This window comes from Zingiber officinale, chromosome 9B (genome assembly GCF_018446385.1).
Source record: "Zingiber officinale cultivar Zhangliang chromosome 9B, Zo_v1.1, whole genome shotgun sequence".
Classification (NCBI taxonomy): Eukaryota; Viridiplantae; Streptophyta; class Magnoliopsida; order Zingiberales; family Zingiberaceae; genus Zingiber; species Zingiber officinale.
Window position 1 is genome coordinate 9,821,285 of NC_056003.1, and position 26,157 is coordinate 9,847,441.

At 41.9% G+C, this 26,157-nt stretch overlaps 1 protein-coding gene across 1 annotated transcript; it reads left to right on the plus strand.

Moving 5' to 3' along the window:
* Positions 1–21,906: 21,906 nt before the first annotated feature.
* LOC122022415 lies at positions 21,907–23,989 on the plus strand. The gene is made up of 4 exons (XM_042580406.1): positions 21,907–22,158; positions 22,247–22,833; positions 22,912–23,427; positions 23,511–23,989. Exons 1-4 carry the CDS (start codon positions 21,924–21,926, stop codon positions 23,652–23,654), a joined length of 1,482 nt encoding a protein of 493 aa, XP_042436340.1. The 5' UTR covers positions 21,907–21,923; the 3' UTR covers positions 23,655–23,989.
* The last annotated feature ends 2,168 nt before the right edge of the window (positions 23,990–26,157 follow it).

Here is a 26,157-nt window from a genome sequence, read left to right on the forward strand (position 1 = left end):
CGCACCGGAACGAGCAAGAGAGCACGACCCCGTTCAACCTCACACGACCGTGTGGCCAAACAGAAGAGGAGCAGTGCATGACCGTGCAACTCCTGCATGGCCATGCGGCCAACCAGAGGCAGATCAGAGCATGGTCGTGCAATCCTGCATGACCGTGCCCCCCCAATGACGGCAACCAAGCAGTACACGGCCGTGCAATCCTGCACGACCGTGTCTCCAGAGCCGAGCCCTAGGTTCACACGGCCGTGCCAATTGGCACGGCCGTGCAGCGTAGCTAGAGACAAGAAAGGGAACGGTCGTGCCATACTAGCACGACCGTGCTGCCGCAGCCGCGCCCTAGCCTATAAAAGGGTTTTAACCCTTTCTCTCAAGGGGGAAGGGAGCCGGTGGCGAGCCGTCAGAGAGATAATCGACTTGGTGTCATTCCACGCCATCCAGGACCTCCGTCCAGCGATCCTTCATCACCATATCAACTCCAGAAGCAAAGGATTGGATCCGAAGATCACTCGTCGTCGTTGGATAAACGTCTTTTCTCTCCCTCTCTTCTTGTTTGAGAATTATATGCTTAACATTATGTCTTTGGGTTTTTCTCCGACATCTATGGAGTAGATTCCTTGTTCTAGAATTAGGGAGTAGTTGTGGATCGATTTTGATGTAAGACTCAGATTTATGCCTTTATTTATTGGATGATTTTGCTTGCTTCGTTTCAACTATTATGCTTGTTTGTTGAGTATTAATTGATTGTATAGGAATTGCTAACCTCATAGAGAGAATATCCTAGATTGTACACCCGAGGGGCCCTAGTGACAGGGGTAACCCGTTCACGGACATCTAGGGTATTTCCTTGAAAGGAGAGACAACTCCTCACAAGGAAGTGAGAGCCCAAACTAAGCTTCTTATCTCTATTCTAGTGACACCAATTAGAGTAGTGTTCTTGTAATATACCGAAGCGCCCTAGTGATAGGGGTTAACCGTAACAGGATTTCATAGGGATCTTCTTTATTTAGTACCTAAGAATAGATATTTTAGCTTCCGGCAAATGCATGTTGATGGATAATGAGTAAAGGACAGAATGTGATACATCAATACCACCACAATGAAACCAAACTCCTAGGACTCCTCATAAACCAAGTCCATTACCTCTTCTTTGCTAATTCTCGTTTCCATTTCTCATTCTCTTTTCTTTAGATTACTTACAACCATTGATAGTTTAGCTAATCTTAAGTGAACTATTGCTAGTGCTTATAACTAGTCCTCGTGGAATCGATAATCTTTATTACTGACGACGAATCCGTGTACTTGCAGAATCGTAACAACTCCATGGGTATTCGGGAGTCGAGGGATTGACTCGAAGCCTCAGATGATCGATAGATTAGTTTTTCTATTATATTTTTTCCCCAACTCCACTAGTATTCGGGAGTCTAGGGGCCGAGGCAGATCCTCAGTCGGTCGACACGACTCCTCGATCAGGTATGCTACAGGCTCTGCTCCCTTTTTACGGTCATAAGATCTACTATAACTCCATAATAAGAGAGTAAGAGTCTAGTTCCATGATCAGAGACTAGGAACACAACTCTCAGATCTGAGACAAGGGGCGCAGCCATAGTTTGTAGAATCGCGATCCTACGTAGAATCGATTTAGGGTCAGGATCGGATCGGTCAGGATCAGATCGTAGAATCGTACGATCCTACCAAAAACCCTTAAAATCTTATCATACATGATTAATAATTAGAAAAAATACTTAAAAAACTCATTTACATATAAATAGATAACTAATTTTGCATATATATGCAATCATTTACACTCAACACCTTATATTACATTACTACATGTACAAATTTAAATTAACTAGTAATTTAACTATTATTCTCACATAGTAATAATATTTATATTTTCATATCATAAAATGAAAGAATATAAAATTTCTATTAACACAATAATAATAACACATTCAACGTCAAAAATATTTCCTTGGTTTATAAGATGATCCAATTTAAAGGCCAATAAAGCACATAACGTACATAACAAAAGTTATTGGATCCTTTGATTCAAATATGAACGTCGAAAATAATCTTCTAAAGATTGGTTGATGTCACACAATACTAGACAATAGACATCCAAAAATTCATCATTTTGGGGGGAAAATGACAGAATATTATTGATATAAAACTAACTCAAAAATAATTAAATATATGTTTAAATAATTTAAAACCCTAACAAGATGAAAAAATATAATAATAAAAAATAAAATCTTCTAGGCATCCGAAAAGGATTTAAATAATATTTTTTGGGTTTGAAATAGGGTGGTTAAGGATAAACTTTGAAATTTATTAAAGATCTCTGAACGAGCTTTGATTTGATATATTATAGGCCCCGTGGTTCAATCCGAGTCAAAAGTTATGACCTCTCAAAGCTTCCACCGATCCTGCTCCGATTCTGCTCCGATCCTGTTACGATCCTACCGATCCTGTTCCGATCCTACCGATCCTACCGATCCTGCTGCGATCCTGCTGCAAAACTCGATTCTTCACGATCCTGGATCGATTTTGGGTCTTAGGATCGTAGGATCGTACGATCCTACGATCCGGATCGCGATTTTGCAAACTATGGGCGCAGCTCCCCGATCAGATACTAGGGATACAATTCCCCAACCAGATACTCATGGTACAACTTCCCGATTCGGATCTAGGGGCCTCGATCTTTGATTATGGGCTAGGAGCCTTACTCTTTGATCAAGTACTAGGGGCTCAGCTCCTCAATTAGACTTTGCACCCTCCACCCATGGGGCTTTGTTTTCTCCTATTGTTACGGGTTCTGATCTCTCGTATTGCTATGAGCTTCACTCCCTTTGACGGCCGAGGCTCAGTTTACTCTCTCCTTGATTTCGTGGACATTTGAGAATCAAGGGATCAATACTATTTATCTCTCCAACTCTATGGCCATTCGGGAGTCGAGAGACTGAATCAGATCACAGTCGAGCAACGACTATAAACCCTTGAGCAGTGAAGATTACAATTAAGCAGTGACTATAAACCCTTAAAAAGTAAATATCACAGTCGAACGACAACTATAAACCCTTGAACAGTGAAGATTACAATCGAACAATGACTATAAACCCTTGAGAAGTGAAGATTATAGTTGAACGACAACTATAAACCATTGAGCAGTGAATATCACAGTTGAGTGGCGACTATAAACCCTTGACCAGTGAATATTACAGTCAAGTAGCGACTATAAACCCTTGAGCAGTGAAAATTATAGTCGAGCAGCAACTATAAATCCTTCAGCAGTGAAGATTATAGTTGAACGACGACTATAAACTTTTAAGCAATAAGTGAAGATTACAGTCAAGCAGTGACTTAAACTCTTGAGCAGTGAAAATTATAGTTGAACGACGACTATAAACTCTTGAGCAGTAAAAATCACATCCGAGGGGCGACTATAAACCGTTGAGTAGTGAATATCACAGTTGAGCGGCGACTATAAACCCTTGAGCAGTGAAGATTACAATCGAGCGACGACTATAAACCCTTGAGCAGTGAATATTACAGTTGAGCGGCGGCTATAAATCCTTGAGCAGTAAATATCACAGTCAAGCGATAACTATAAACCCTTAAGCTGTGAAGACTACAGTCGAGCGGCGACTATAAACCATTGAGCATTGAAGATTATAGCTGAGCAGCGGCTATAAACCATTGAACAGTAAATATCATAGTCGAGCGGTGGCTATAAACCCTTGAGCATTGAAGAATACAGCTGAGCGACGACTCTAAACCCCAACATAGTGAGAAGAAAAGTTGAACAGCGGCTCTAAACCCCAGTATAGTGAGAAGCAAAGTCGAGCGTCGACTCTAAACCCCAACATAGTAAGAAGCAAAGTCGAGCGCCTTAAGATTATAGCTCCAGGGTTTCAAACCAGGCATGTCTCAAACTCTCAAGTCACTTGTTGGGTTATAAGCAAGTATACTCTCGCGCCTCAAAATTGTAGCTCTCAGATTTCAGACTAGATCTGTCCCAGACTCTCGAGTCACCGACCGGGTTATAAGTGAGCATGCTCTCGCACCTCAAAATTGTAGCCCCCGAGTTTTAGATTGGGCATGTCCCAGACTCCCGAGTCGTTTGGCCAGGTTATAAGTCTGCTCTCGGACCAGAGAATCTTTATCGATATATCCTCTTCAGGGCTCAACCTCCCTCATTCGGAGTCGAGCTATCTTCACAGGTCTCGGACCAGAGTATCTCTAGCAATATTGGACTAGTGTATTGCACCTGTCTTGGACCGGAGCATCATCACTGGTCTCAAACCAAAGTATCCCACGGGCTCTGCACCCTTCGATTTCACGGGCTATGCTCCCGCTCAATTCTCGGGTTCCATGCCCACTCGACTCACGGGTTTCACTCATGTTTGCCTTCGATTTCACGGGATACGCTCCCGCTCAGTTCTCAAGCTCCATACCCGCTTGGCTCACGAGTTTCGCTCCCATTCGTCTTTGATTTCATGGGCTATGCTCTCGCTCAGTTCTTGGGTTCCATACCCGCTCGGCTCATGGATTTCGTTCCCGTTCGCCATCGATTTCACAAGCTATGCTCCAGCTCAGTTCTCGGGTTCCATGCTCGCTCGACTCATGGGTTTCATTCCCGTTCATCTTCAATTTTACGAGATACACTCCTGCTCAGTTCTAGGATTCCATGCTCGCTCGGCTCACAGGTTTCACTCGGCTCATAGAGGAGAAGGGCAAGTTGATCATTACACATTTGGAGGGCTAGGGCTTTCGAGGAGTGAGGTACTGTTCACAAGAGAATAGGGGTTTTTTTCTTTCACTATAGAAAAAAGGCATCGCCTCCTCCCTCTGTTAGGATGTATACTAAAAGCCTAGCTTTTGGTATAAACATTTATCTAGAAATAAGAATCACATTGGTCAAATGTCTACATTTATGATAAATGTAATTGTTCAATTAATATATATTGTAGATAACATGGTGTGTGGTGTCACACACAGAAGATCATGTTATCGGTTCCTTATAAATTATAAACAATAGCTCACGATCAAGATGGAAAGGAATAAACCATTGGAAGGTCGTAGTGTAATTAGGTATTAATTTATCTTAACTATATAATTACACTAGTACACTTAGAGTGTATTGAGTAGGATCATTTGAGGTCGTTTCTTTTATACTGACTTTATAAAGGAACAAAGACCTCAGTTATTATGGAAGTGTGTGCTCTTAATCCTAATATAATAACAAGCACATATATTTGATATTTATTTCTTTAATTTATCAATGGGTGAGATTTAGTTCGATAAATCAATAAGCCCGATAAGTTGGAAAATGATATCACTTATAGTGTGTGTTGTTGATTATAGAAGGAAACTGTGTCCTAGTGATCTAGGTTGAGAATGTCCCCAAGAGGAGCTCATAAGGATTGTCATGTTAAACCCTGCAGGTGGACTTAGTCCGACATGACGATGAAGTTGAGTGGTACTACTCTTGAAGCTAGATATTAATTAAGTGAGTTGTCAGTAACTTACTTAATTAGTGGGCATTCGATATCTTAAACACAGGGAGACTAACACACTCATAATAAGAAGGAGCCCAAAATGTAATTTGGGATTGGTGCGGTAGTTCAATAATAGTTCTCTAGTGGAATGAATTATTATTGATAAAATTAAGTTGTGTGTTCGGGGCGAACACGGGATGCTTAATTTTATCGGGAGACCAAAACCAATTCCTCGTCTCGGTCCCTATCGTAGTCTCTTAATTATAGAGTACTATACCCACCTATACCCACCTTCTTACCCATCCCATAGGGGCCGGCCAAGCTAGCTTGGAGACCAAGCTAGGGCCGGCCAAAGTTTGGTTCATGGGTGCTTCAAGGTGGCCGACCCTAGCTTGGGTTCAAGCTTGGTGTGGCCGGCCAAACTTAAATAAAAGGATTTTTATTTTTTAAAATTTTTCTTATGTGGATAACATGATTTAAAAGAGAGTTTAAAAATTTAAATCTTTCCTTTTATAAGATTCTACAAAAGATTAAGAGAAGAGCTAAATCTCTTTCCTTATTTGTAGATTAAAAGGTTGATTTTAATTTTGGCAAAAACTTTTCTATTAATCATGTTTATTATTTAAAAGAAAGTTTAAAAATTAAAAAATTCTCTTTTATTAGTTTCTACAAAAGATTAAGAAAAGATTTAATATCTTTCCTTATTTGTAGATTAAAAGAGATTTTAATTTTTAGAGATAACTTTCTTTTTATCTACATGTTAAAAGAAAGATTTTAATTTATAAAATTTTCTTTTTATTAACCAATCATGAAGGGAAAAATTATTGGAGAAATTTTTATAAATTTCTAGAAACAAATTAGGAAGTTTTAATTTTTATTTTAATTAAAATTCTCCTTGTTTTGGGGAAAGAGGTGGCCGGCCAAATAAATTGGAGAAGAGAAAATTATTTTTAATTAAATAAATTTTCCTTTTCATGGCAAAATAATTAAGGAAGTTTTTATTTAAATTTTCTTATTTGCCAAGACCAAGGATTATAAAAGAGGGGGTAGAGGAGGCTTCATGTTGAACGACTCTATTCTTTTTCTTCCTCTCTTTTCTTCCTTGGTGTGGCCGGCCCCTAGAGGTTCCCCTTCTCCTTCTCTCTTCTCCTTCTTGTGGCCGAGACTTCATCATCTCTTGGAGGCATAGAAGTGGCCGGATCTAGCTTGGAGAAAAGGAGAGAAAGGAGTCTTGTTTCATGCATCCCTTGGAGCTTGGTTGGTGGAAAAAGATCTTCATCTTTTGGAAGCATTGTGCTTGGCCGAAACTTGAAGAAAGGAGAAGAAGGTGCTTTGGTGGTTTCTCATCTCGGAAGATCGTTGCCCACACAACGTCCGAGGTTAGAAGAGGAATACGGTAGAAGATCAAGAGGTCTTTCTAAAAGGTATAACTAGCATTTTTCCTTTCCGCATCATACTAGTTATTTTTGGAAATAATACCAAATACAAGAGGCATGCGATTTTAGTGTTTCGAATTTGCTTTCGATGTAGTGTTCTTTTGTTTGTTTTTTTCCTTGTGATTTGATTGTTCTTTTCGGTTGACCTAAAGTTATTTTAGGAAATTAAATATTAGCTTTCCTTAAAAGGTTTTGCCTAGTCGGTGGTGGTTGCTCCCATATCCAAGAAGGTCATGTGCCTCGTCACGTCAGTACTGGGAACTAATTATGGAAATTAATATTTAATGAAATTAATAACTTAGGTGATTTGGATCGAACGTGTTAAGTTCCGCAAGAGATCCAAGTCAAAACCTGAAAGAACAAATAGATTAAATTTTGAATCAAACGTGTTAAGTTCCGCAGGCGATCCAAGTTTAATTTAAAAGAACACATGATAGCTAGGAAAAAGTTCGGACCTTTGTACAAAATTTTTGTACAGTGGAACCATTAGGTTTTCCGAGTAGCAACCAACACCCTCCTCTACCCTAACGCCGCTGAGCAGCACCATCGCCTCCTTACGCCATCGTCGTTGCACGGACTCACGCGAGGACGCCGCTGCCTCTTCTTTTCTCTTCTCCTGACGACAACGCTACCGCCTCCCCCTCCTCCCGCGCACACCACCACGCGCCAGCAGCCCCCTTTCCCTCTCCTCTCGTCGACAGCCACAACCGCCTGTCCACAGCCTTCCCTCCTCCACTTGCAACTGGCCATCACCGGCACAGCGCTGCCACAGCATACTCCTCCATCTCGAGGCGAGGCTCACGCCACCTCTCCGTCCGGCGCCGCCTCATCGGTGGCCCTGTCCCACCTCCTCATAGGAAGGCCACGTGCCACCCCTAGCGCTGCCTCCCTCTCCCTCCTTACCAGCGCCCTTCTCTCCACCGGCCATAGCTAGCCGACGCTGCCCTCCAGGGTTGCCGCCGACCTTATTGTCGCTGCCTTGTCGCGAGCCGACCACGCCAGTGCAAGATCAGCCCTGAGAAACATCTGGTTCCTATCATCGCAGCCAACCTCTGAGCCAAAGTCGGTCCCATCATTGTAGGTCGTCTCAGATCTACGTTGTCGTACACTTCCGACGTCAATTGAGTATCCGATCCACGTTAACGTGAGTTTTCGACACTGATTTGGCCTTCAAGCCACCGTTGTGTTCTGGCCATCGAGCCACTATTCCGTTCCAACTCCATGTCATGGTTGTGCTTCGGCCTTCGCACCACTATTATGATTATAGCTGTTGGTATTATCTGACCTATGAGCCGTTATTCGTGCCACTGTAGCATTTTGGCCCGCGAGTTACTATTATGGTCCAGCCTACGAGCCACTATTATAATACATGCCACTAGATTCAACTCCTCATCCAGTTCACATTTATCTACTCTTTCGGGTCACGAAAACTCGATCAGCATCATGACCAGCTCACTAGTTCATCAAAGGGCGCTCCCCTGAGCCAGGGTATGTCACCGTACTCATTCTTTATTTATTTCATTATTCTACTATTATTTTATTCCTTATATATTTATTAGATCTGTCTTGAATATCAGGATATCAGGAACAGGACAACCTGATCATTATCTACAAATAATATTATTATTTACTAGAGACCTTTTGACTAATTCATCAATATAGAAAATAGCTTCTCATACTCTTTTCTTTAAGAGAATGATAACTCAATTAGCATTTTAATCATATTATTCTGGTCATTTTATCTTCTCCGTTTTGAGACGGAATCATTAAATTTAGTAAAATGTTCTAGATATTTTCTGAGAAGAAGCGATTGGGGCCAAAAAAAATTGTTAAAATTATTAATTGTTCTATAGATATTTTATTATTGGTCGGAAGACATGATTGTGACCATGAAAATTGCCAAAACAATGTCTCATGTGATGCTTCTATCAGAATGATGTCGAATTAAATTTACTAGACGACCATGGAATCAATTTAACGTGCGCGTTTGAATAAACTTATGTAATACTTTAGATAAAATATTATTATTCGAGTTGTAGATTATATATATATTGGAAAAAATAAAAATATTATGAATTCTGACATAAATTTTCTAAAAGTTATTATATGGGTTATATTTTTAAAAATTATAAATTCAGACTAGCTTGGTTCTAATTGGTTTATAATGTTTGAATAATAGATTTGTTGATTGCCTATGTTAAGTAAATTAACATTGATTAGATATTTGAAATTGAATAAAATCCAAATAGATTGAGGTCCATAGAGTATTTGATATTAGAAAATAGGTTGATCCAAAACTAGAGAGATAACGCGCTGGGTAAATAATTATGAGGTTAACTGAATGAAGACTTTAGATTAGAATAAGGGCTACAAACGAGAGCGAAAATTCTTTCTGCGTATACTCAAGAGAGCAGACAAACGTCAGTGCCAAGAATCAGGGAAGGGGTCCTTGGCGAAAACTCTCCGACGCTCAAGTCAGTGTAATACCCGAGTGAAAAATTGAACATTAGATGTGTAGAGCATGTGCATAGTAAAAATATGTTCCAAAGCATACCTTGCTATCGGAGAAGACTCCTCTTTATATACCACACTAATAATCTCTATAATCATGAGGTGGCAGAGAATATCGGATGTCAGAAGTTATCGAGTAAAAGAATATATATTCTGGGAGGCATATAGTCACCGTCCGAGGAATCTTTTGTTACTCATGTGTATCAAATTTTTGTAAATGACGCAATTAATGAGACAATTGAAGGAATATGTTCTCATAATGTGTCGGCTAATGAAAAATGTAGTGTCACTTTCGAGGAAGATTCTATTGAATGTCTATATAATAACAGAATAATATTCTCTGACAAGTAGTTGTTATTCTTTAATAGACTGTTACGATTCTCTAATAATGTGGTCTCCAAGAGATATCCCGATCGCAGATTCTTACAGGTTAGCATTAAAAAAGTATCAATGTGCTATTTTGAAATATATACATCTAACCAGCCACTTAGACCATAAGACGGTAGTTAAAACTATTAGGAGATTTCATCTTGACAGCAAATCTCCTTCCCTCAACGTGGCATACTTATGCATCTTCTAAACATTTGTATCTTTTTATCTTCAGATGATGTAATTGGTTATGTCTAACAAATTAACAAACTAGTCTAGATGCATATTAGAATAGATGCGTATTGGCCCTGAGATGAATTGATAGGGACACTGGAGACGAGCGTATTCACCTTTTACCATAATATTAGAATAGATGCAACATTTACTAACAAGTGACTCAAAGTATGGAATTGTTTATGCAATTTTATAGAAGTTAGTTTAGCAGAAATGGTTGTTCATATACTATGTTATATGGTTGATTATCCTTTCTAAGAAAATGACTTGATTGCTTGTCTTAAAGGTATTAGCGCTAGTTGGTGTTAGGTATTGTGAGTCTAGTATTACATTGATATTTTAAGTTTAGGAATTCTATTATGGAGTCAATACATACACATATAATTATCCCTTTATAACAAGAAAAATAGAATTTCTCCTTTTTCTCCAAACTCATCATGGTATTAGAGCACCCTTTTAGCATTACAGTGTTCCAATAGAGGTATTCTATTCCTTAGAAGGTCATCCGTCCCCCCTCAATTCATCCACCTTCTCTCTCTTCTTCTTCTCTAATAACATGTGATTTCCTCTGCAACTATGTCCACCTACTCAGCTTTGATATATATTTTTCTTGTATGACAAGATAGCTTACAAATCTATTGTTCCAGGCAGCGGCCAGCCGGGGCCAGGCATCTTTAAGTTTAAATTAAGTAAGAATTTTTTTAAAATATAAAAATAAATTTTAAAGAATGTTTAATTTTTAAAAGGATTTTAAAAGAATTTTTAAAAAGATTTTAAAATAATTTTTAAAATTTAATTTACTGTTATTAATTTTATTTTTATTTTAATTGAACTTAATTTGAATTAATTTTACATGATTTGATTTAATTTGATTTAATTTAACTTAATTTTAATTTAACTTAATTTGAGTTAATTTAACTTGATTTAATTTAATTTAATTTAATTTAGAGTTATGTTAACTTGATTTGATTTAATTTAATTTAGTTTAATTTTAATTTTAATTTTAATTTTAATTTAATTTTAATTTAACTTAATTTGAGTTAATTTAACTTGATTTTATTTAATTTAACTTGATTTTAATTTAACTTAATTTTAATCTTAATTTAATTTTCACTTAGATTTAATTTAAATTTAATTTTAATTTAATTTAATTTAAAATAAATATTTTACCTTAGTCATCTCACTCGATCTATATTTTCAATCAGGAAATCCTATGATTCAAGTTCAATTTCAGAGATGGATTTAACTTTGTGTTAGATTCAAGTTTATCTTTGGGCTCAACAAATAGGCATTTTTTGGATAAACTTTTGAGTTATAGTGAGTCACTTAGACATCATTAGAGTAATCATGCCTTCGAGGTTTTCCAAATAGTCCTATCCACTGAGCTTAGTACAAAAATCTTGGTCTAACTAGTTAGGATCTGTAAGAGATAGCTTCAGTTTGTTCCACTAAGCTAAATGCATCAGGTCAAAGTCATATCTTCCTAGATATGCATAGACAGAGTTTCCCTAATTTACTATTATCCAAAACTTCACCAGTACCGTTGGTCGAATTAAACTTTTATCCCTTTTTAGATTAGTCATAATTACCCATTCGAGTAAGTTGTTATTTTTAAAGGTGCCAACTATTTTGGAGCCTCCCCCTGAAATATCGGGCTTAGATTTTAAATTTTGGTTTGTGTCGTTTTATTTATAGTTATAATAGACTTGATTATAGTTTGAATTTGGATTAATTTTATTTTTACTTGATCTAGGTTTAGTTCGATTTGTTTTATGTGGTTTTATTGGATTTATTTTAGAGGGAGTAGTTGCATTTGAGTTATTTGGTTTTAGTTAATGTATTTTATCTTTAGGTACGTAGTATTGGTTGAGTCCTACTTGCGTGGTTAGACACGCTTTTGGAACCCAAGCTTTAATTTGATTTTTTTTACTTTGGTTTACTAAAGATATAAAGGTTTGTTGGTTGAGCTGGACTTGTATCTGAGTTCGAACTTGTTGTATATAGCTCTTTGTGATTCAAGTATCATGTCGAGGTACTTGGATCTAATTGTGAATTTCTCTAGTAATTCTTTTAGTTTGACTATTTCGCTTTTCAATCTGAAATTATCCTCCGCAAGTTTTACAACTTGAGTTGGGATTTCAGGTTGAATCGGCTCAGCCGTTGAATTTGATTTTAATTGTTCATTAAGTGTTTTATTTTCTTTTATTAGTTCATTTATTTTATTTTCAGAGTTAGTTAATTTCCTATTTAAGCATGCAATGATCTTAAAAAACTTTCTGCTTAAATTAAAATGTACCTCATCGGAACCTTCGGAAACGAGTGTGAACTCGTAGCTTGACTCGGGTTCGGAACTGTCTTCCAATTCGCTCTCCGATTCTGGTCCGTAGGCCATCAAGACGAGGTAGTTGGTGTGCTTTGGTTCTTCGCAGTCTGATTCCTCCGCGGGCGATTCGTCCCAAGTCGCTTTAAGGGCTTTCTTCTTCTTCATACTCGGGCAGTCGTTCTTGTAGTGCTCTTCTTATTGCATCCAAAGCATGTCACGTTCTTGTTGTTAAAGTTGGAGGTGGAGTTGATCTTCTACAGGTCCTTGTTGGTAAAGTTCTTCTTTTTCTGGTGAACATTTTTCTTACTAAGTTCACCAGGTATTTTTCATCATCTGAGTCTAGATCAGACTCAACTTCTGGTTCCGGCTTAGTTCTAGATTTTCCTTTTGATATTCCTGCAACAAGAGCAATATCTTTCTCGATTTTGGTGTTAGTCTGTTCGTGTAGTTCTAATTCACAGAAAAGTTCGTCCAATTTCAATTTAGATAAATTCCTTGAGATTTTATAAGCATTCACGATGGATGCCCACAGTGCATTTTGAGGGAAGACTTTTAAGATATACCTGATCAAGTCTCAATTTTTAATCTGATGGTTGATTGTGTGAAGCCCGTTGAGAATATCTTTTATCCTCGCATGAAGCTAACTAACAGTCTCACCTTCCTACATTTTAACATTAAATAATTTATTTAAAAACAAATCCCTCTTCGTTATCTTTGCGTCGTTGATTCCCTCGTGCAGTTCTATGAGCTTATCCCATAGTTCTTTTGCATTTTTGTGTGGGCCGACGCGATTCAGCTCTTCCTTCATTAGCCCACACTGGATTGTGTTGAGGGCATTGAAGTCGATCTGGGCCTTCTTTTTTTCTGGATTCCAATTTTCTTGGTCTATTGGAATTTTGGAGTTGTCGATGGGTGCCTTGTATCCTTTGATAACGTTAAACCATTGGTCAAAATCGGTTTTCAGGTACACCTCCATATGCTTCTTCCAGTATGGGAAGTCATCCCCGTTGAAGAGTGGGGGACGAACGGTGAGGTATCCTTCATTTTGTACCATTTTAGAGCTGTAAAACAAAAGTAAAGAGAGGTACCAAGACTTGGTCTTAGATTAGCAGAGTTAAAAAAATATTTCAAAGTACTTGAGTGGTGTTGTACCAGCTTCAAGTTAAAATCGAATGAGAAAATATTATCTAGAAAAAAAAATTGAAATAAAAAAAAATCCCCCTGGCTTGATTGGTAGCTGCACCAATTCAGAGTAGAACCGGCTCTGATACCACTTGTTGAATCAATACGCACGTGAGAGGGAGGGTGAATCACGTGATTTTTAAAAACTCGTCTTTTCGTTTTTAAGAACTCAGTATGCTGCGAAAAACTATGAGAAAAGACAGAAATAGAAAAGCAAGTAAAATAACACGCGTTCGGTTTTACTTGGCTCGGAATATTTGGCGACTCCTATTCCAAGACCCAGATCCCGCGGACCTATGGATGAACAATCTACTAAAATACCTTTTCCAGTACCTCCGGAAAAGGGAATCGAGTACACAAAAAGATGAAACAAGTGCAACACTCTGTACTTGTCCTATTACAAATAATTAAATACACAAATTACAGCTCGTTACGCAACACCTTTGAAAATTGTCAGCTTAGGCTCAGTGTCGGTCGGTTCCTCGATAGTAGTCAAGCGCAACAACATTGCAGCAAAGTCACAGCAGTAGGCCGGAGCAGTCGGAATCTCAATCGAATGTGTAGAAACTTGTATGTGAGTTCTTGTAGAAGCTTTGGGCGAGCGGCCTTAAATAAAGCATGGAAGGCGCCTTCCATATGCATTGAAGGCGTCTCTAATGAGATAAAGTTTATCCCGTAAATGTTGTACCTTATCTACTCTGATCGCCAAACTTAATCTTTTGGAAGGCGACTTCGATGAACAGTACGAAGGAGCCTTCAGATGCTTGAAGGCGCCTTCAGACACTGTTCATCTGAAGGCAAATATACTCCTTTGTCCTGCAAAATAACATTAGTCTAATAAACCAAGTAATGACCTGCAAGACAAGTATTAGTAAAATAATAATGAGGAGTAGTAATTAGTTTCTGTCCTCGCAGGACCAGGAACTAGTCAAGGTCTCATATTAGGAATTCGAAATGGACCTTACCTGGACCGATGTCTACCGTCCCCTCAACTGAGATATGTCCTCACTTAGTCACACTCCTCCAGTGACTTACCTTTATTTACCAATTTGCCAGATATCCGGTCAACCCGTCAACCTATCTGGACTTCCCGTGAGATATCCGGTCAGCCCGTCGACCTATCTGGACTTCTCGCCAGAAATCCGGTTGCCCCGTCGACCTATCTGGACTTCTCGCTAGATATCCGATCGGTCCGTCGACTTATCTGGACTTCTCACCAGATATTAGGTCGGCCCGTTGACCTATCTGGACTTCGCACCAGATATCCGGTCGGCCCATTAACCTATCTGGTTAACTCCTACACACTTAGTAAAGTGGTTATATCACAATTATACTAACTTAACTTATTTGTTATTCATCAAAACCTGAGTTAGACCGTTAATGCAAACTGTATCAACATATCAGTGACATACTTTTGCTGAAACAAGAGAAGATCATTTGAGGCTAGGCGAACCTCAACACCATAGAAGAGGGAAAGAGCCCCAAGATCCTTAATCGCAAATTTTGTATAAAGTTTACATACTATGACATCAACAGAAAAAGCACACTCCCTATAATGATTAGATCATCAACATATACAAGGAGCTCAACTCCCCGATCAGACATTAGGGGCACAACTCCCCCATCAGACACTAGGGACACAACTTCCCGATCAGTGACTCATTGTACAGCTTCCCGATCAGGATCTAAGGGTCTCTCTCTTTGATTACAGGCTAGGGGCCTTACTCTCTGATCAAGGACTCGAGGCCCAACTCCTCGATCAGATGTACTACAGGCTTTGCACCCTTCACCCATAGGGCTTTGCACCCTATTACTACTATATGCTCTGCACTCTCCACCTATAAGATTTTGCATCCTCTTACGTCTACAGGCTCTGCTCCCTTATATGGATATGGGCTCACTCCTTTTGACGGTCAGGGCTCAGATTATTTTCTCCCTGACTCCGCGGAGCCAAAGGATCGACATTATTCCTCTCCTCGACTTCACGGGTATTTGTTAGTCGAGGGATTAAGTTAGATCCTCAGCCAGTCGACACCACTTCGCGATCAGGTATGATAAAGGCTCTGGTCCCTCATATTGCTACAGGCTCCGCTTCTATGGACTTCAGGACTTCATCTCCCCCGTTTGGGGTTGAGCTATCGCCACTGGTCTCAGACCAGAGTATCGCCACCTGTCTAGAACCGGAGTATCTCCGCTAGTCTCGGACCATAGTATCATCATCGGTCTTGAACTATATTATCAACATTCCAGACTCTCACCCCAGCGTGAGTTATAAGTGAGCATGCTCTCACAACCAACGACCTCTTAGTCGACTTTCCAGACTCTCACCCCAGCGCGAGTTATAAGCGAACATGCTCTCGCGACCAACGACCTCCCGGTCGGGTTCCAGACTCTCACCCCAGTGCGAGCTATAAGTGGGCATGGTTTCATGACTAATGACCTCCCGGTCGACTTTCCAGACTCTCGCCCTAGCGCAAGTTATAAGAAAGCTTACTCTCGCGACTAACGACTTCCCGGTCGGGTTTTCAGACTCTCGCCCTAGCGCGAGTTATAAGCGAGCATGCTCTCGCGACCAACGACCTCCTGGTCAGATTCCAGACTCTCGCCCGGGCGAGAGTCTTAAGCAAGCATGCTCTCGAGACCAACGACTTCTCGGTCAGATTCCAGACTCTCGCCCCAGCGTGAGTTATAAGTGAGCATACTCTCGCGATAAACGACCTCCCGGTCATATTCCAGACTCTCGTCTCAGCGCGAGTTATAAGTGAGAATGCTCTCACGACCAATGACCTCCCGATCGGCTTTCCAGACTCTCGCCCCAGCGCGAGTTATAAGCGAGCATGCTCTCACAACCAACGACCTCCCGGTCAGGTTCCAGACTCCCGCCCCAATGTGAGTTATAAGTGAACATGCTCTTACGACCAACGACCTCTCGGTCAACTTTCCAGACTCTCGCCCTAACGCGAGTTATAAGCGAGCATGCTCTCGCGACCAACGACCTCCTGATTGGATTCCATACTCTCGCCCCAGTGCGAGTTATAAGCGAGCATGCTCTCGCGACCAACGACCACCCGGTCGGGTTCCAAACTCTCACCCCAGTGCGAGTTATAAGCGAGCATACTCTCGCGACCAACGACCACCCAGTCAGGTTCCAGACTCTCACCCCAGTGCGAGTTATAAGCGAGCATGCTCTCACGACCAACGACCTCTTGGTCGGTGTTCTAAACTCTCACCCCAGTGTGAGTTATAAGCGCGTTGTCCACACGCACACCTACTAGCCAGTCAGGTTTCCTCCCTGGCCGAATACTTTTCTCACTCGTCGCTCGGTCGACACTCGCCGCTCAATCAGCACTCGTCCCACTCACCGCTAGACTCACGGGCTTCGTGCCCACTCGGCTCACGAGCTTCGCACCCACTCAGATCTTCGGCTTTGCCCCTCTTGCATTAGCCTTCGATGGGCTTCACGCTCGCTCAGTGTATCGACGTTGTGCTTTTCAATCTCTCGGGATCCACTCCCCGTCGGCTCACCAGCTCTACGCTTTCTTGGCTCAAGGGCTCTACTCCAATTCTCCTTCGATCTCACGAGCTCCACACCCGCTCCATTCACAGAATTCGCTCCCGCTCAGCTCACGGGTTTTGCTCTCACTCGTCATCGACCTTTAGGTTCCGCTTAGCATTGTCTCTGTTGCTCAATCGGCACTTTCTCAGTCGCGCGCTTAGCTCTGCTTACCCGTCCTCTATCTACCCACTCAGCATTATCTCGGTCACCCGTTCGGCATTTTTTCGATTACTCGGTCGACACTTTTTCGATCGCGCGTTCGACACCGCTCGCCTATCGTCTTTCCACCCACTTAGTGTTCTCCCAATTTCCCGATTGACATTTTTCGATCGCTCGGTCGTGGTTTACTGTCGCTCGAACGACATTTTCTCAGTCATGCGCCCGATATCACTTGCCTATTGTCTTTCCACCCGATCAGTGTTACCTGGCTGTCAGCTCAGCCACTCACTTGTAAAGCTCGACATTCTCGCGGTCGCCAGGTTGACATTCTCTTAACCGACCAAACAGCATCGCCCGACCATTGCTCGACACCGGGCGACATTCTCTCGATAACCTTGTTGATATCGGGTCAGTCATTTGCACTACATTTTGTTCGGATCCGCTTAGTCATGATTTACTATCGTTTGATTGACATTTTCTCAATCGCGCGCTCGGTACCTCGCCCGACATTTTTCCACCTGTTCAGCATGCTCCTGATTGCTTGGTCGGCATTCTCTCGGTCATCAGCTTGGCAGTCACCCTATCGCCCGCTCGGCATTCGCTCAATCGCTTGCTTGGTACTCGCTTGACATTATTTTTTGCCGCTCGGTTGGCACCCGTTTTACATCTTGCTTAGCATTCGTATAATCGCCCGATCGCTCTGCCTAGCATCGCCCGACCGCCTGCTCGATATCGCTTGATCTCTCGCTCGGCATCTGATCGATCACTCGCTCGACATGCGCTCGACACTATTTCTCGTCGCTCACTCGATACTATTTCAGTCACTTGCTCGGCATCGCCACAGTTACTCGTTCGACGTTACAAGACGAGCCCAATGATCTGATTCCACATTCAGTAATGATTCTGTTTTACGTGGGGCTTGGTCTAGTCAGTCGGACTTGCGCCTCCTTCTACTAAACTTGAAGGGGAGACTTGTGATGTAGTATGTAAAGAGGGGAGGGGTATTTTAGCCATTTCACCGTAGCACCCTTTTTTAGGGCACTGTTCACACGAAGGAAAGGGGGGCTAGCTTCTTCGGGTTTTCTGGACCGCCGCCAGGACGAAGGCGCGAGGAACACCGCCTCCACCGCTCACCGGACCATCGCCCCTCGAGGGTCGCCTCGCACCATCGTAACTCCCTTTTTCTCATCTATATTGATCTATCTCGACGCCTGGAGTCACTTTCTTCCTCCTCTACGCCAACATTGCTTGAGCTCGCCAACACGCCGACAGTCCATTGCCCTCCTCGTTGCTCACCCGACTCTCTGCCGTCGGTCGTCTCCTTTTCTTCTTCTCCTCCTCACGCTGCCGCTGCCATCAAACGGACTCAACACAGCCTTCATCACGCAGCCGCCTCCCTTTTCGCCGATCTCTAACGCTAGCTGCCTCCACTGCCAGACAGCCTCTTCTCTGCTTTTCACCGCTGAACAACTACGTTGTCTCCCCCTCTGTGCGCCGGTAGCACACGCTCCACCTCCCTCCATCTCTGAGTTCGTCGGTACACCGACAGCCCTTCAGCGGTTGCCGCCTGTCGCTCTCAACCCATTCTAGAGCCGAGGGTGCCAGCATCACGCTATAACCAGCTACCACCTCCGTGCCATGGCTGGCAGGCGCCATCTTTGGGGATTCGATGCTTAGCCGGTGCAAATTCATCGTCGTCGTATGCCTCTGGTCCGGATGTCGCGATCACGTTCTGACCTTCAAGGTTACGTGCCATTATCTCCGACCTTTGTGTCATTGTTGTGTTACTGTCTTCGTGCTGATTTGATGTTTAGCTTGTACACCATTATTACTACCCTTGCCTGCATGTCGATATCATAGTCCGGCCTGTGTGCCAAGGTCGCATCCGGTTTCATGTCATTGCGTCTGACTCCACATCATCAGATCCAGCTCTCCAGCCTGTTCAGAGTTATCTACTCTTTTGGATCACGACAACTCGAGCAGCATCCCGACCAGTTCACCGATCCACCCGAGGGCGCCCCCTGGGCCAGGGTACATTCTTCGTTCATATTCTATACACATTTTATTATTTTATGTCTTAGTATGTTACTTGTATATTCGTTGGATCAACCTCGAGCATCAAGTACCAGGGACTGAGTTAACCCGGTCGCTGGATGCAGGTAGTGTTGACCAGAGGACTTTTGACGACTTGGTTAACATAAAAGTCATTTCAACATACCCCCTCCCCCTCCGGGATATCGCGATTCGGTCAACATTCCATCCACCTCATCCGAGGGTCCGTCTGACTCAGATTCCGGACAGGATCAAGTACCATCCCGAAAATAAATAAATAAGGAAGTGTCAGCCCGAGATGCGACAGAGCCAAGAAAGACTAAGAAGGCATGGAGCTCCAAATACCAGGCACGCAGAGCATGCTTCAGGCCTAAAGCACCTTATGCAAACAACACATATGATCTGAAAACTCAGCACTACACATACCCAAAGATTGCGCCATATAAACCTCTTTTGTAAGATGATCATTAAGAAACGCATTGTTGACATCAAGTTAGCGAATGCACCACCCCTAATTCACAGCCAGACTAAGAACAATGTGCATTGTTACTGGATTAATAACAGAACTAAATGTATCATGAAAGTCAACACCAAAATGCTGATAAAAATCCTTGGAAATAAGGCGAGTCTTATACCAATAAATGTAGGCATTAGAATTATGCTTAATGTGACACACCCACCTGTTACCTACAACATTTTGGTCTGGCGAAGGCGGGACAAGAGTCTAAATATGATTACGGAGAAAAGCATCATACTCTTCATGCATAACATGTACCCAATTCAGATCTTTAAGCATCTGCGTGACAAAGGAGGGTTCACGGGGTTGTGGAAGGCTAGTATGAAGATGATACTTTAGATTGGATTTGTAAATGACATTTTTGGAATGAGTTTGCATGGGATGTTGGTTTAGAGAAGCGAGAGGAGGATAGAGAGGTGAGGAGCTAGAGGTTCTATCGCCACTAGGTAGCGTGGACGGCCCGACAACAGGAGGCGATGATGGCGGCAGAGATGACAGCGATGAAGAAGTCAGTTGCGGGTGGCTACAGCTAGTGGTAGGTTGCGACACTGGTGTCGGAGGGTCCCATGAGAAGACTGATGTGACAGAAAGCTGAGAGTCAGTATCTATAACTATGGAATCCAAGGAGAAAGTGACGATAAATGGAAAAACATGCTCCATAAACTCTTTGAGGGCTCCTTCGTTGCCACATTCGTATTACGTCAAAAGTAAAAAAAAAAAAAAACCCTATATATCTCTTCACTATCAAAAAAAAAAAAAAAACCTCTCAACAACTCCTTCACATCTATACTTTTCATATTATATATATATATATATATATATATATATATATATATATATATATATATATATATATATATATATATATATATATATATGATCCTGTCCGAGCGCTGAGTCGACAAACGCTGGGGATGTGGCGCTCTCGGTGACAGCATACGATCCTCCGACTGGTGTGAGCCTCCGGCGGAAACCTGCAAGCACAAAACTGGGCCGGGAAGGGGTTCCCAACGACAGCCCTCTGATGCCCAAGTCAACTTCGGCGAAAAGAGATCGAGGCAGAATGACGAGAATGGAAACTATAGCTACAGTGATGTAGAATGCATACCTCCGTCGAAGCCTGGGGTCCTTATATAGGACTCCCAGGGGATGCGTGCACGTATCCCAAAGCGTGCACGCCCCTCAAAGCATACCTGGAATGACCTTGTCATAAAAAAACGTGTCTGGCATCATGCCGCAATCGTCCGGGCATATCTCTGACGTGACAGTGAAAACTTCCACCGTACGATTCTCTGTCCGGTCCAGCCGCCAACCACGCTGCCTGTCGGCGACGTACGTCTCGAGAAGGATATTCTCAGCTACTCCCTTTGTCCCCTTCTATGCATTATACGTTTTGGGCCGAGCGGAAGAGTCGCTCGGCGCCGTAAGGCTTGGGCCTGAAGGCTTGCCGGACCGAGTGAGAATGATTCCTTGGTTGAGTTGTAGTTCAGCCGAGTGGACGGGATTGGCAACTTATGAGCGTCGGAAGCCCGACCCCATGATCGAGCTGTCTTCACACCAGCCCTGGCGCTATCCTGGCCGAGCGGCCATAAGACTTCTCCAAGTCGGGCGGTCATGAGACTTTTCCGATCGGCCGAACCCGTAGGTTGACCCCACTGACCTTAGCCTCCACGTGTCGTTGATCCTTGCCCATGCGGGTCCCCCTATGCTCTATATATATATATATATATATATATATATATATATATATATATATATATATATATAAAAGTATTTTATTAATTAACTAAAAAATTTAAATACATAAAATTTTTATAATTAATATTTTATTATTTTTATTTTTTAAAGAGAAATTAATTTTTTTAAAAAATTAATATAAAGAAAAACCGAAGAGCAGCTCCGTGAATTAAACCGAGGAGCTCCCTCTCCCATATGCCACGTGGGCAAAGAGCTATAACTTCCCAACTAATTAGGTTATTTTTTCCAAAATTAGTAATGAACCCGTTGACCGTAGTTTTTTTTTCCCCATCACCCTCTAGACTATAAAACACATCCACAGATCCACTGGGGTTTTCCCTCGACATTAATGGCGGCTTCAGCTGGCCTCCCCCCAGCCCTCCCTCCTCTTTTGGTGGCCGTCTGCTGTTTTCTCTTTCCGATCTTCGTCGGCGGCGAAATCGAGTACATTTCAGCAGTGGGAGACCCCGGGATGAGAAGAGACGGTCTGAGGCTTGCTCTGGAGGCCTGGAACTTCTGCAATGAGGTCGGCGCAGAGGCCCCCGGAATGGGCAGCCCCCGCGTGGCCGATTGCTTCGACATCGGTCGGCCCCCATTGCTTCCCATTTTCCCCCCTACTTCTCCTGAACAATCCATTCCGGTCTTCACCTAATTGCAGAATTCGTGTTGCAGACGCTGGCGGAAACGTGTCGCACAGGGTGACCGAGAAAGACAACAAGCTCAGCGTCGGCGATCCCTTCCACGGAGCTTCGCTCCAATGCATCAAGAACGTCGACCTCTACGCCGCAGAGAAGGAGATCTTCCTGGGGTCGAAGTGCGAGGTGGACGACGTCCCCGCGCCGTGGCAGTTCTGGATGGTCATGCTCAAGAACGGAAATTTGGACACCTCTGCGGGCCTCTGCCCGGACAACGGCAAGAAGATCGGACCTTTCCCGCCTGAGAAAAGGTTTCCGTGCTTTGGCAAAGGGTGCATGAACCAGCCGCTGGTGTTCCACAACTACACTTCCTTGCAAGGGACCAAGCTCTGGGGCAGATTCTTCGGGACCTATGATCTCGACGGAGCTTCCAAATTGGGGAAGCACGACATATCGTTCTTCTCCGTGACATGGGAGAAGGAAATGGGGAAGGGCGGCTGGACCTTTCACCATGTTCTCAGAACCACCAAGAAGTACCCATGGCTCATGCTCTACCAGCGATCTGATGCCACGAGGGGATTCTCTGGCGGCTATCACTATGACACCAGAGGCATGACCAAAATCGTAAGCAATCGAATCGAATCGATTCACCCCTCCCGTCGTCTCCTAAATCCGCAATGACTTTTGCTGCCACATTCGTAGATCCCAGAATCTCCTGACTTCAAGGTGAGGCTCACGCTGGAGATCAAAAAAGGTGGAGGTCCGAGCAGCCAGTTTTACCTGATGGACATGGGCAGCTGCTGGAAGAACAATGGCGACCCCTGCGACGGCGATGTGACGTCCGACGTCACTCGATACAGCGAGATGATCCTGAACCCGAAAACCCAAGCCTGGTGCCGGCCCGACACCCTCTACGAGTGCCCACCATACCACACCTTCGCCAACGGCACTCGAGTTCACCGGACTGATACTGCTCGTTTCCCATACAGCGCCTATCACGTCTATTGCTTTCCGGGGAACGCCGAGCACCCGGAGAATCCATACCGGTTCTGCGATCCTTACAGCAATCCCCAGCCACAGGAGATACTGCAGATACTACCTCATCCCGTATGGGGGGAGTATGGGTACCCTACAAAGAAGGGAGATGGTTGGGTGGGCGATCCCAGGACTTGGGAGCTTGACGTTGGCAGGATGTCCCAGGCTCTCTATTTTTATCAGGTCCGTGAAGTCTCTCAGTTTTGGCCTCTTTGGGTCTCGTTGCTTGATGGATATTAGGCTGAATGTTCAGTGATTTGGTGTAGGAGCCAGGCACACCTCCAGCAACGAGGAAGTGGACTTCGCTGGATGTTGGAACAGAGATCTATGTCTATGATCATGCAGAGGCTGAGTGGGTTCTGAGCGATTTTGATATAATTGTTCCTAAAACTGGAAAAGGAGCATCATAGGCATTGCAGCTGCGTCTGAGGTTCTCGATCCAGTGGCAATCTGTTCGCACCTAGTCATTTTATCTATTATTTGAGTTTCAGAGCGAACATCGCTATTCATTTAGACTACTAGACAGTTTTTGTTTGTCGAAGAACATGCCTAATAATGTTGTTATGGGTTGTCATGTGTACTAATACTACACAAGACTGATGTAATAGGAATACAGTGAGCCACAATGAAAAGAAGGAAATGACTTCTTTTCACAAGAGTATCCCGGAGGCTATTATAAACGTAGCCCAAAGATTGTCATAGTTGAATCTCAGACTGTTAGTAAATACTACAGCATATAACGTTGTTATAATGCCTAGGGGTTGTTGTAGGATATCTAATCCATAAGCCGTTATAGTTTGCCCAGAGGTTGTGAGTATATATCCAACTCATTAATGATGATAACCTACAACACACATCTTGAAACAACGTTAAAATAATTGAAAAACTAAGATAGTTAATAGCAACATTTCGGCTACAATCCTATAAAAAATATATTTTGCCTTTGAGAGCATCATAATACAAATAAAGTGCTAGAATGCCTAGAATGTTCTTTGAATTTGTTTGCTCAAGCTAATAGGCAAGAAATAAATGTTTATTATGAAAGGAAGAGCAATAACAACTCAGCAAATATTTGATAAACAAAACCACTTATGAAAAATCCTAATAATATGTTCTTTGAACACCAAGGTGAGAGGCAAAATGACAATGATCCAATAAGTAAATTGACAATATGAAAAGCTTATAAAAAGAGTTAAGAAGGAGAGCTCGATTATTTGAAAATGTCAAAGATGTACCATCATAGTAAAAATCATACTAGAGACCAATGACAAAACCGTGAGATCCATACAGGTTTCCTAATGATGGAAAACAAATCCAACTAAAGGAGGGTCAGAAAGTTATCATCACTATTGATTATGATATTAAGGGTGATATCACTATAGCTATATTGTAGCAATGTATAACCGGAAGCTCGGGGGATCCTGTTTTGATGATCAAGAGAAATAGATTGAGCACCATAACTTCTTCTTATTGTACTATATTGTAGCAATGTATTTTGGAGCATCCGGGAATGTGAATGCTCAATAAGACTAAATTGTAGCAATGTATTTTGGAGCATCCGGGAAGGTGAATGCTCAGGCGATTAATCTAATTTATGGAGCAATGTAGCTCCATAATTCTATAGCACCAAGAATGAGGATAGTTGGGAGAGCAATATGGTTTGCGGAGCAAAAGTACTGTAGCAAGTACTGTAGTAGTATTGTAACACCAAGAATGAGGATGCTCAGCAAAACAATCTGGTTTATGGAGCAAGGTATTGTAGCCCCATTACTCGAGATTAATTTGATTTTCTAGAACACTATAGCAATGACTATCATGTAGTGTAGCAGTGATGCTACTATAGAATGTAATTGTTCGGGAGAATATATTGATTCCATAGTAGCATGTGGGTACTGTAGCAGTGTCGTAGCCTTTACTATAGCAGTGTTATTACTGTAACTATGAGGATGTGATTTGCTCAAGTCTACCATAACAATTACTGTAGCAGTACTCTAATTATGATACTCGGAAGAGTAGATGGGTCCTTTGACTTCATAATACTATAGTATTACTATACAAATGTTGTCAATGTAGCAACCGAAAATGTGATTGTTCGGGAGGAAATTCTACAAATTTGGGATGCTCAGGAATAAATCTGGATATCATCATATGCCCCTATTTTAAGTCGGACTTAAGAGTAAAGTCAGCCCAATTAAAAGTGTCCAGTCGAAGAGGATTAATTGAGGATAAATTTGGATACCATCAAATATCCCTCTTTCATGTTGAACGAAAGAGCGAAATCGAATGAAGTCCGATTAAAATTGCTAAGTTGAACGAGATCAATCTGAAGAGAAACCTGGATGTCATCATACACCAAGACTAAGAACATGTATTAATATTCCAATAAGAGTAAAAAAAAACTTCATGCACATGCCACACTTGATTCTTTTCTTTTGACAAGGAGAAATACTTTCTCTCTATATAATGAAAACTTTTTGAACGAATTGAAGGTTATGTTTGTTAGAGTGTATACTAAAAGTCTAGCTTTTGTAAACATTTATTTTTAAAATAAAAGAATCACATTGGTCAAATGTCTACATTTATTTGTTAAGTGTAGTTGTTCAATTAATTTATATTGTAAATAACATGGTGTGTATTGTCACACACAGAAGATCATGTTATTAGTTCTTTATAAATTATAAACAGTTGCTCACGACTAAGATAGAAAGGAACAAACCATTGGAATAGTCGTAGTATAATTAGGTATTAGTTTATCTTAACTAATAAATTACACTAGTACACTCTAAGTGTATTGAGTAGGATCATTTTAGGTAAGTTCTTTTTATACTGACTTAATAAAAGAACTAGACCTTAGTTATTATGGAAGTGTGTGCTCTTAATCCTAATATAATAATAAGCATATATATTTAGTAT